Genomic DNA, 12,964 nt, shown 5'->3' with positions numbered 1-12,964 from the left:
AAATACTAGCTCATTATTTATTCATGATTAAAATACTATCTCCTTATTTATTCATGGTTAAAATACTATCTCATTATTTATTCAAGAGTTAAAATACTATCTCATTATTTATTCATGAGTTAAAATACTATCTCATTATTTATTTATGAGTTAGAATTCTAGTTCATTATTTATTCATGATTAAAATACTATCTCATTATTTATTCATGATTAAAATACTATCTCATTATTTATTCATCATTTAGAATACTATCTCATTATTTATTCATGAGTTAAAATGCAAGCTTATTTTTAATTCATGGTTAAAATACTATCTCATTATTTATTCATAGTTGAAATACTAGCTCATTATTTATTAATGAGTTAAAATACTATCTCATTATTTATTCATGAGTTAAAATACTAACTTAAAATACTGAGTTGCTCCATGTAAAATACTGGTACTCAGCTGCGTCCCGTGAGACTGGAAGTCGGCTCCAACATATTTGGAAGAAAGGCCAGGCTGGTCTAATTTGATAAAAAATACACTATTCTTTTCATCATTCATTTTGCAGTGGACCATTTGAAAAACATAGTATGTTTTACTAACACTTTAAGTTATTGTCCACATCCGACTGTGATTTTGTTCATCGGTGACTCCTTACTACCAGGATATCACAAATATAGAGTAGTTTCAGGCCGGCACATGTTGGTCCCAACACTCGTACCAACGTTGGACTGCAAACTCGGTGAGGCGTACACACGTTGGCAATGAACTAGTTCTATCCCGTCAGATCTCTAGCGTTAGCGCAGATTTGATGAAACCGACACCAGCCAATTACCAACGCTTGCCCCAACGTTGGGACCAATGCCATTTTCTAGATCCACAGAACGAACAGCGTTGGGGCCAATATTGGGACCAACGTGTAGAGCCAGTGTCATATTTGCGTACGCGCTGGGGGTGTGGCCTTGATTAATTAAAAGCGAGGGCGTTGACTTTTAGTTAGGGGGTGGAGTCTATGCAGAAACCCTCCAATAGGGTGACAGGAGGGTGGTGCTTATGGTGGTTGTCCAATATGGCCGGCGAGTGGGCGGGGTTTCGTAGTTAGAAGAAAGTACCAGGCACTTATGCGAGCATAGGAGGTGGGTATGATTCGTTGCCGTGAGCCTTTTTGAACTCTTCAGTGCTTATGTATTCCCAGTGTGGTGGGTTCGAATTCGGACGAATATTTGTATGATGAGCACGAGTATCTGTTCTGAGCCTGGTTGTTAATGTATCTATAAGAATGTATTTAGAAGTATATATGTATGTTTATCAGTTATTTGGTTACAGTACAAGCTCTGCTTCGATTGGAATCAAATGACTGTGTTTTGAGTGTTTAAATGATATTTTCAAAAAATAAAGAAATATAGTTCTAAATCCACGTTGGTCCACTCCGGGAAAAAGAAGATCCTTAGTATGGGAGTTTGCTTTTGAAAAAGAAAATTATATGTAAGTATATAAAAGTACTGCTCCAGTGACACAGTCGGTAGTAATTACGGCTGTTGATCGTGAGGATCACGGTTCGATTCCGTGGTCGAGCAAAGTGCTATCGATCTTCCATGATGTATTTTCAAATATTTCTCAATATCTTACCCCCATGGGTTAAAATTGTTAATAGCAAAAAGTGGGTTTATTTCGGACTCACATACAGAGGGCTTGGGTTCAAATCTCAGGTCAAAAAGTTGTTTCAAAATTCTTCTGCTAAGAATTTCTTAGTAATTGCAGACGTGCCTCGGAGAGAAGTTTTAGACGAAGTGTATGCCATACACCTACATTTCGCCATTAACAATGTTAGTCCCATGTAATAGACATTTTTGGAAGTAAATAAATAAAACACTATATAATATTATGTAATGTACATTTATTAGACGTTTACCTATTCTTATATCACACAAAATGAAGAAGCCGTCTCTCGCGAGATCTCTTTGTCCGCCATATTTAGATACAGACGTACCCGAGCGATGTAACGAGTCTTACAAACCCGCCTACACGCCGACATTGAGGTCGGCGGACCAAAATTACAATTATATTAGGTCGGGGAAAAAGTCTTTTCGCATTATAGTATGTATGAACTTGTAATAAAATCATAACTTTTAAACTCTCGCGTTGCATGTTTATTTATTAACGTTTCGGCGCAGGTTGCACTCGCCGTGGTCCCAGGCTGACTGTTGGCTGACGGCTGGGACCACGGCGCGTGCAACCTGCGCCGAAACGTTAGGCATTTTAAGGTAAAATGCGTGTTCGCGTTAATTCCCGTATTCTATTATACATTGTAATAAAATCCTTTCTCTAAACAAAAAAGCTCGATATTTGGGTACCTCACGAGCTCACTGAAAGAAACCTAATGAACCGTGTAAGTACTCATTTGTGATTGTTGAAGCCAAAGAGATTTTATTACAAGTTCATACATACTATAATGCGAAAAGACTTTTTCCCAGACCTAATATATTTGGATGTTACGATTCTATACAACAAATAACGCTGATACGCCGACATTGGCTAGAGGTCGGCGACTCTTTTAACAAACCCGCCTACACGCCGACAATGTACTAATTGTCGGCGTGTTAAAATAATCATTATATTGGGATGTTACGAGTTTATATAACAAAACCCACCTACACGCTGACATTTGCTTGGCGTCGGCGACTCTTTATACATACCCGCTTTCACGCCGACATTGGCTAGACGTCGGCGGTTCAAAATAATCATTATATATGTTTCATCATCAATCATTACATATGTTAGGATGTAACGAGTCTTACAAACTCGCCTACACGCCGACAATGGCCTAATGTCGGCGAGTTACAAAAAACGTATTGAGAACAGAAGCGACTGTCGCCTAGCGACTTCTATCACGTTTCGGGAGTATACACACTACAGTCGCCGATTCGCCAACATATTATAAATGACGGCGTCTTAGTGTCAGAGACTCTTTATTTCAAAATAATCATATCGGCAGCTAGTAGACCGCTTTTAATATAAACTAGCTGACCCGCGCAACTTCGCTTGCGTCATTTAAGATAATCATAATTTTCCCCGTTTTTGTAACATTTTTCACTGTTACTCTGCTCCTATTGGTCGTAGCGTGATGATATATAGCCTATAGCCTTTCTCAATAAATTGGCTATCTAACACTGAAATAATTTTTCAAATCGGACCAGTAGTTCCCAAGATTAGCGCGTTCAAACAAACAAACTCTTCAGCTTTATAATATTACTATAGATAATCATATCGGCAGCTAGTAGACCGCTTTTAATATAAATTAGCCAACATACATTGGCGAATCGTCGACTATTGTAAATAGATTCCTTTAGTTTTTCTTAGCATTTTCATATTTGTAATTAGTACAGTCAATCTAGGTAACTTTGAATCATTTGGGTAACATTGAACGTGGGAATTTGAACTAATTTCGATTATTTTTTCATATGAAACCAACACAATTGATAAAAGTTTGCAAAACTAAAATAAACCTTTATCAATTGTGTTGGTTTCATATGAAAAAATAATCGAAACTAGTTCATATTTCCACTGTCAATGTTACCCAAATGATTCAAAGTTACTCAGATTGACCTTACTTCTGATAAATATTTCTTCTTTATAAAGTCGCCTACATATGTCAGCGGGTCGGTGAGTTTTGTATAGACTCTTACAATAGCGTAACAAAATCAAAGTATTTAGATAACAAAACAAAACCTTGCATGTTCATTATCTTATACGCGAATATGCTTTTTAGTTAGCGACTGTTACATGCGCCAAACATTCTAAGTAAAATGCATGTTCGCGTTTTTACGTCAATATCGTGATGAAACCTTGCATGCCTGAATTGTTTAAACATTCTAGAAGGCATGTAAGGTTACATAAGTCATTTGATTCTCTCATTTCGGGAGATCGTTGCCCAGCAGTGGGACAGTATAAATAATTTCTATTAATTGGGCATTTGACTATAGAACTACAACTTAGTAAAGAGCGTGCATGATTATTTAGGTTATAAATAGCAATTTTGTGTATTTTCAAAATAAAGTGTCTGTATGAAACAGGTCACCGTCAGCTGTATAAGTCGAGTCATTGATGTTATACATTCTGAATGTTGTATACCTCCAGCCGCGAACCTTGCATACAACACTCTCTACTAAGTTGTTAGATTTGGGCCTTTATAATGAAATAACAATTTTTCTACACTTTCTTGGCAAGAAACAATAATAATAATCTGTCATTTCGTTAAATAAATCAAAAATACTATGACCCAAAACAGAAATAGTATTTTTTAATTCGATGGTTTCCTTTAGTAGCTGTGTTTGGAACTAAATATGAATAAAATATAATATTCAACCAAATTTCTTACATTAAATAAACAGTTCGTAAGTATTTGACAAATGTCAATTGACACCGACATTCAAGAACATAGTCAATTTTTTGACACCTGTGAATTGACACCCAGATTCAATCATATGATCAGTATCATTTGATAGATGTCAATTGACAATTAAGTTCAAAATCAAGGTATTTTTTTTAAGTACAGTCAACTTGGGTAACTTTGAATCATTTGGGTAACATTGACAGTGGGAATTTGAACTAGTTTCGATTATTTTTTCATATGAAACCAACAGAATTGGTAAAAGTTTGCAAAACTAAAATTAATCTTTATCAATTGTGTTGGTGTCATATTATGAAAAAATAATCGAAACTAGTTCAAATTCCCACGTTCAATGTTACCCAAATGATTCAAAGTTACCCAAGTTGACTGTAACAGGTCTAGGCTATATTAATTTTTACAGACCCACAAGCGGCATCTCTTTTGACGACTGTCAACTTGAATATGTAAGGCTTGCTTACATATTATATCGGCGTAACCGGGCGGCAAAATATGTGTAGATGAACCCGATCGACACAAGCCTTACTGAGTCGAGCCGGTTTTGTTGTTCGATAAATAATGCTGAAAAGACCGCGTCGACCCTCACATGAATGTCAAATTATTTTCATACGCAAATAAAATATAACATTTTATACGAATTTTTGACATCCCTAGTCTCTAGGGTTGTCTCACACCGCTAGGGTTGCCAGCACATAATTATAAAGCTTATTATAATTACTTTTTTCGAAACAATAAAAGCGATTTTTACAATTTTTCTTTTACTATTTACAATATTTTCTTTCAGAGTGTTAGAATACACGATTTTGGTCTTAGCTATACGGGATTTCATCGAAAACGGTCCAGCATTTTTCGAGCTACATTTAAAACAAATTTAGAGCAATTTTAACACAGCTTTAGTAAATTGAAAAAATATTGTAGACAATAAATTTATCTCGAAAATTGCTGTACCGTTAACGATGTTTTCAAGTCAACCCGTATTACATAAATACATTTTTTTACATAACCATATTATGTATCAACACTAAAAAAATTGACAAAAATCTTTTTACATATTTTTTTTTTTGGAAAACTATTATTTTTTATTAATGCATTTAAAATCGCCATATTTTTTAAGCATTTTAAATAATATGATAAGACACTTATAAATATCTATTATATTCTTGAACGAATTTTCTGTACATATTATTTACAATTTTTTCCGAATATTTTTAATTTTTATTACACCAAGATATTTTTTTTATAATTCTCATATTTTAATATATAATTTTAAGTCACGTTATTTATTTTCAATTTACGCAAATACACGATTATTTTTAAAAATCTGATCAATTTTGAAACTGACAAATCAAATAAAATCATTTATATACCTCATTTATTTTAATTTTATCGTATGGTTACTGGTCAACCTAGTGTCAAAGTTGTTCAAGCCCGAAGACCTTTGACGTGACTTAACGACTGTTATCTTAATTGACAACAACTGGGACCGACTTTTAACGTGCTCTCCTAAACACGGAGACGCCCAGTTCAAATTCCACTTTATGGTCACCCATCTATGGAAACACCGCACCAAGAGTTGCTTAACCCACAGATCGTTTAAAGGTGAAAGCAATTGTCTATGAGGTAACCATATGATAAATAGTAATTTTCAATTTCAATGATATTTTTTTAGAAATATAAAGGTGCTAATAGCCAGTTGCGCTCACCGGACGATAAACGATCTGTGGGTTAAGCAACTCTTGGCGCGGTCATTCCATAGATGGGTGACCGTAAAGTTGTATTTGAAGTGAGCGTCTCTATGCTTTAGAAGGCACGTTAAAGCTCAGTCCCGGTTGTTGTCAATTAAGATAACAGTCGTTAAGCCATGTCAAAGGCTAGGTTTGAACAACTTTGACACTAGGTTGACCACTAACCATACGATATTTCACTTCAATTGATTTGACAGTTACAAAATTATTTGATCAAATTTTCAAAAATATGTTCAAGTTAGTATTTTTTCGTCTCTTATAGTGTGTACACTATGACAGTACAGACACACACTGTCACTTGCATATATAGTTGATAATGTCAACTTAGTAGAGAGTCTTGTATGCAAGGTTCGCGGCTGGAGGTATACAACATACAGAATGTATAACATCAGTGACTCGACTTATACAGCTGACGGTGACCTGTTTGATACAGATACTTTATTTTAAAACTACATAGAATTGAGTAATTAACTGGATAAAATACAAATAAATTTAACCCATTAATGTCCCACTGCTGGGCAAGGGTCTCCTCCCGTAATGAGGGAGGGTCTAGACCTTGAGTCCACCACGCTGGCCAAGTGTAGGACTTTGCATGCCCTTAATGAATGTATTAAACATTTTTTTAGGCATTCAAAGTTGCATCACGATGTTTTCCTTCACCGTTGGAGCATGTGATAATTATTTCTAATACACACATAACTTGGAAAAGTCATTGGTGTGTTGCCTCGGGTTCGAACCTGCAACCACTTGGGAGGTACCAACTTAGCATAGATAATTGGATAGTTGACTGTGTTAACGAAAAACTATTAAACTCGTACTCGTAAAAGGTTCATCTAAAATGAAAAACTATGTAGCTTTTCGTAAATAATGTTGAAATTGTAATTATTACAGACTGAAACATTTTATTAGACACTCATTTGATACCAACGAAAATATGACATAGTGACGTCACTACGTCGTATTTCTATACTAAAATGTGTTTTTTCATATTTCATAAAGAGTAGCTGATTTGACTGGTAGGCAACTTCCCTACATTTTCAAAATAAAGTATCTGTATCAAACAGGTCACCGTCAGCTGTATAAGTCGAGTCACTGATGTTCTACATTCTGAATGTTGTATACCTCCAGCCGCGAACCTTGCATACAAGACTCTCTACTAAGTTGTTATATTATAGTATTTTAATATATTTTTTCAAGTCATGCTGACTTATGACGTCATAGTTATTCTTCATCTCTTTTCATCGTATAGTGAGTGAGTGAGATAGCAATAGTTTAAGATGATGTTTATTTGAGTACTGGCTTGTGACGTCATAGTCATGTTGCATCTCTTTTCATAGTATAGTGAGTGAGTGAGATAGCAATATTCTTTAAGATAGTTTTGGAAATATTTTTTGATAAAAAACGACATTTTTCATAGTGTAGTTATAATATTTATTCTTTTCATATGGTAACAATATTCTAGGACAAATATTTTTAAATGTATTTTTACCAATATTTAATAAAATAATATATTATTTAAGACTGCCTCGGGTGTTTTATTTCGTAAACTGTAGCCTTTATTCCTTGATATAACCTATCACTTTGACAAATTTTATCAAAATCTGTTCAGCCGTTTGGACAAAGAAACCACACTTATAAATGTTATTTCGCAAACATCGAACCCAAATACGCGTATTAACCTATAAACATATTTAACAAAGAGCTTTTCATACTAATGTAGAAATATGTATGTTATGCTTCTACTCCTAAACTGCTAGGCCGATTTTGATTAAATTTGTTATAATATACATTTTAGAAATCCGGAGATCATATAATAGGCATATAATGTTTTCAATAGTATGTATTTAAATCGGTTTCGGATACGGTTACGGATATGACAATATCTGTTAGTTTCGGATAATTTCGATTACGGATATTATAGAATTTACTTTAAAATCAGATTACATTTATATAGATTTCGGATACGGGTTAGAATATAATCCGTTTGTTTCGGATAATTTCGGTTACGTATTTTGAAGATACGAAAACACCAATACGTAATTCGAGACTGTTCTTATGCGAAAGTATCCCAAACTATCGGTTTCGGATAAATTACAGATATAACATTTCTAATAATTAATTAGTTGCGAATATTAAATATTACTGCACAGATAACTATCCATATCCGAAATTATCCGAAACTTCTAACCATTTCGGATATTATTACACATATCTCAAAATATCCTTTACTTTCATTTAATATACCTTACAGCTCAATTTAAACACCATATCCGAATATATCCGAAACTAATATCCGACACAAAAAAACCACTTATCTCGCAGACTTCCCCGGTTTTTCATCATCATGGCATTTACAATCTTCAGTTATAGAATCGAGGGACATCAAACTCTCTTGGGAATTTCTCAAACAGGCCCTACATCTAGAGTCTATGGAATTCCCACTCTGGGAATTTGCATCCTCGGACACAGACTCCAGTGATTTTAGACTCTCTACAGACGTCAGTTTATAAGATCTACGAAACTCTGCTATTTCGTCTTCACTCATATTCAACGCTAGCAAAGAATCTCTCGCGATTTTCCCCAAAGATGAAACCTTTTTCTTCTTTTTAGTCAAAATTGACTCCATTTTCGACAACGGGCAGGGTTTATTTAGACTCTCGGGCAGAGATTTCGGACTGGAACCGCTCCTAGTTCGCAGTTTAGTCCGCCGTTCTGGGATATCTCTGGGCGTCGTACTCTCGGGGACTTTGAAAGCGATAGATTTCACTTTCGGACTGTCCGACTGAGATATGTCTTCTAAAGAGTTCGATTTTTTCAGTTTCGCCCTTTCAGGAACCACGGGCGATGTTTTAATTTCATCTTTAAACACATTGTCGTGGTTATCCATAACTAATTCGGGCGATAAGTCCAATATTTCCTTGATTTTCGCATCCTCCAATTCTTTAGCTAAGCTTTCATGTTCAGTTTCATATATTAAGTATGATAAGGCGTCTTTGCCTACATCAATGACTTTCTTATCGCTTAATTTATCATCATCATCTATAAAAGCTAAGTTCATCTCAGATTTGAGTTCTACCTGCCTTTCTAACTCATCGGCTAAAGTTTTCGTATTAGTCATACTAGAAGTCAAAGTATTTTCAGGACTTATATTTTCCTTAATGCCACGTATAATTTTAGTAGGTAGTTTGTCAACTGAAGGCCCACTTTCAGGGCTGCTTTGTTTGTCTAAAGAGTTTTCAGAGCCTGAATTCTTCAGTACGGCGGCAAAAGACCTATTTTTTACATCATTATCTAATACTAATTTATTACTTAAATCTATTTTTTGTACTTTGTCGGTGGTAACTGGGAGTTTGTCGTCGAAAAATTCGCTTAACGTATTATCAGTGTCTGTTGAAGGTGTTTTAGAATCTAATTTCTTTGAAAACGATTCGTCTACGAACGATATTTGCACTCTCTCTGAAAGTGTGGAGTCAGCTTCCGATTCGTCGTCTCTTTCTTTCTCTATAGCTGTCCCCCAGGACCAGAAAGAGCTGGTAAGAGAAGAGTCTTTCCTCGGTGGAGTATTAGAAATTGACTTCTTCTCATCATCGGAAGTTCTGGAAAATATACTACTAGGATGTTGGAACAAGCTTAATAATTTCTCTAAATGTGACGGTTTAGTATTTTCATCAGCTTTCGGTATATGAAAAGAAGGGGACGGGGCGACCCAGGAGATTTTTCTCATCCTATCCAAACCTTTATTTTTCAACGCCGGGACGTCCAGCAAACTAGAAGTCCGTTTCGGTGACGCCGTATCCGAAATTTCGGATCTCCGGACCGTGTCTTTCAAACTGGAATTGTTAGTCAAAGTGCCTTCATTTGATGAATTATCCGATTTTTCGTTCGGATTTTGCAAAGAATACTCGATACCTGAATCGGCCGAAGTAACCATTAATTTTTCATGTTTACCCGAATCGAGCGAGGACATACTAGCTTCTAAACTTGATAAAGAATCGTGAATTCTTTTAGTTTTCCCAAATATAGGCGAGACGCTATCCGTCGAACTGACGGATAAATTTAAAAGATTATTATTAACCGGCGTCGTTTCAGATTCGAGACTACTTCCGGATAGTATAACCGTAGTTTTTCGTCTATCCAATTCCTGTATAGTTTTGTTCTGTTCATTTAAACTTTCCATGGAACTACCGGATATTTCTAAGGACGAGTTACTATCGAAAACGCTGGACATTTTCTGCGTGAGTCTCGAAACTTCAAAATCTGGACTGTTCAAATTGGATTCACTTTTATTCTTTTTCAAAAATATATCCTGTTTTGAATCGTCTTTCACTAAAATGGCCATTTCTTTGATCATGTTGCCTAAGTCTTCAGTAATGGCGACTATTTGTTTTAAAGTCGAATTTTCAGGCTTGTTTTTCACAACATCGCTGTATTTTAAGTCGGAGGAGACTTTTTCGTGTTTCTGTGTTTTAGAGTCGGTTACGTCTTGTTCGATTGCTGTAGAGGTTTTTGAAGTAGAGTCGGATTTTGAAGTCGCTAAGTCGGATTTTGAAGTCGCTAAGTCGGTTTTTGAAGTCGCTAAGTCGGTTTTTGAAGTCATTAACTCGGTTTTTGAAATTGAGTCGGATTTAGAGTGAGTTGAGTCTGTTTTCGATATTGTACTACTTTTTAATTGTGTTGAATCAATTTTTGTCTGACTTAAATCAATTTTTGTGTGACTTAAGTCACTTTTCGAGTGCGTTGCCTCAATTTTTGAGTCATTTGAGGCAATTTTTGTTTCTAAAGAACAACTTTTAGACAATTCCGGCTCAATTTTCGTTTGTGAAAGACAACTTTTCGGTTTTAAATCCGTATTTGATTGATGCGAATCCGTTTTTGTTGCAATCAAATCCGATTTCGACGTGCTACATCCACATTTTGCTTGTAAATCACTATTTGTTGAACAAAACTCAGTTTTTTGAGTCATTTCAGTATTCTGAGTGGTTTCACTTTTCTGAGAGTCCTTACTTTTCTGAGAGTCCGCTATTTTCTGAGTCATCTCAGGTTTGAGTGCGGCACTTGATATTTGAGATCTTAATTTATCAATCTGATCTGAAGTATTAGATAGCTGAGATACGGAATCTTTTAATTTAACTATATTAGTATTTTCTTGTATTAATGATATATTAGCTAATTGACCTTTAGGGTCGTTTTGACCTAGGTCTTTAGAACCCAAGGGTATATTTTTAACTTGGGTACATATATTTTGGACTTGAGTATCCAAATTTGGTTTTAAATTTTGACCCGCCGTTTGGAGGTTTTGACCGGCCGATATTATATTTTGACCGGCCAGTTTTATATTTTGACCGGCCGTTTGCAAATTTTGACCCGCCGTTTGTAAACTTAGACTCGTTTGACCACTTTCGTTTGCTTTTTCTAAATTTATGCTGAAATTCTGACTGGCTTCCTTCAATTTGTTCAGAATGTCTAGATTTTCAGTTCTTTGTATATCCGTGATACCCGGGTTTTGTATAACACCTTTCAATCGTACATCTTCTGTAGTATTTTTCAATATATCCGGTTTTTGTTCGGCCGTTTTACCCGGGTCAATTTTACCCGGGTTTTGTAAAGTCGTATTTTTTTCTATACACTCATGACTCTTCTGACTCGATCCGGGTATTTCGACCGGATTTGAAACACTACGACTTCTATCCGGATTTTCCGGAATTTTCATACCCGATACATTTTCTAATAAATTAGACACTGACAATTTCGAAATATGCTCAACACATTCTGACGAAACAACATTATCCGTACATTTCTCTTTCTTTACACCTGAATTTTCAAGATTTACAACCTCTGCAATATTTTGTTCGCGATTCTTAACATCTGGAACGCTCACCGCACATTTTTCCACAACATTGACGACCCCTGAACTTAGTACAGCACTTTTATCAACATTTACAACCCCTGCCTTTTCCTTAACACTTCTAGAAGATTCCATTTGATCCGGACATTTTTCAACAAAATTTCTCATCTCCAAATTTGTTATATCACTCACACCCGGATTTACACACATCACTCGGACATTATCCGGATTCGATTTATCTACAGACCCGGTTAAAACAACAGGTTCACTTACCCGGGTCACAACCGGTGTTTCTATAACCCTCATAACCTTGTTTGGAGTTATAACCACGTTTTCTGTTTTATCCGGGTTACCCGGTTTCGTTATATCCGTGTAAGCCGGGCTATTAGGCGGCGATGGTGAAGGGTTGTACATTGTGTCGTAATTCCGGGTAACCGAGAACCGGGAAGCCGTTTTCCGGGGCGTTGAAACCGGATGTACTTGGATTTGAGGGGGCTCCATCACCTGAAAGAAGAGAAATATTTTTATATACATGATTATATAATGAATGATTGAATGAATAAACGAAGGAATTAATGAATGGTTGAACGAACGGATGAATGAATAATCAATTCAATCAATCAATCAGTCATTCAGGAATTAATGATTGATTGATTGAATCAATGAATGGTTGACCGAATGGATAAATTAATAAACGAAGGAATGAATGAATGAATGATTGAAATAAATGAATTGAATTGAATAGATGAATGAACGAATGGACGAATGAATATATGGACGAAGGAATGAATGAATTAATTAATGGTCGAATGAATGGATGAATGAATTAACGATTGAATGAATGATTGATTGAATTAATGAAGGGTTGAACGAATGGATGAATGAATAAACGAATCGATGAATGAACAAATGTATGAATGAATAAATTAACGAATGAATGAACTAATCGATGAATGAATGATTGAATGAATAACTAAATG

At 35.4% G+C, this 12,964-nt stretch overlaps 1 protein-coding gene across 2 annotated transcripts in view; it reads right to left on the bottom strand.

The window, feature by feature from the left end:
• Positions 1 to 1,863: 1,863 nt before the first annotated feature.
• LOC142985631 (uncharacterized) overlaps positions 1,864 to 12,964 on the bottom strand; it is a 49,908-nt gene continuing 38,807 nt past the window's right edge. For both annotated transcript variants that reach the window (XM_076133916.1, XM_076133917.1), the window contains one exon: positions 1,864 to 12,488. In XM_076133916.1, coding sequence (XP_075990031.1) covers positions 8,451 to 12,488 — 4,038 coding nt within the window. In that variant the 3' untranslated portion in view covers positions 1,864 to 8,450. The remainder of the gene's footprint in view (positions 12,489 to 12,964) is intronic.

This window comes from Anticarsia gemmatalis, chromosome 30 (genome assembly GCF_050436995.1).
Source record: "Anticarsia gemmatalis isolate Benzon Research Colony breed Stoneville strain chromosome 30, ilAntGemm2 primary, whole genome shotgun sequence".
Lineage (NCBI taxonomy): Eukaryota > Metazoa > Arthropoda > Insecta > Lepidoptera > Erebidae > Anticarsia > Anticarsia gemmatalis.
This window is presented reverse-complemented; position numbering and strand designations above follow the sequence as displayed.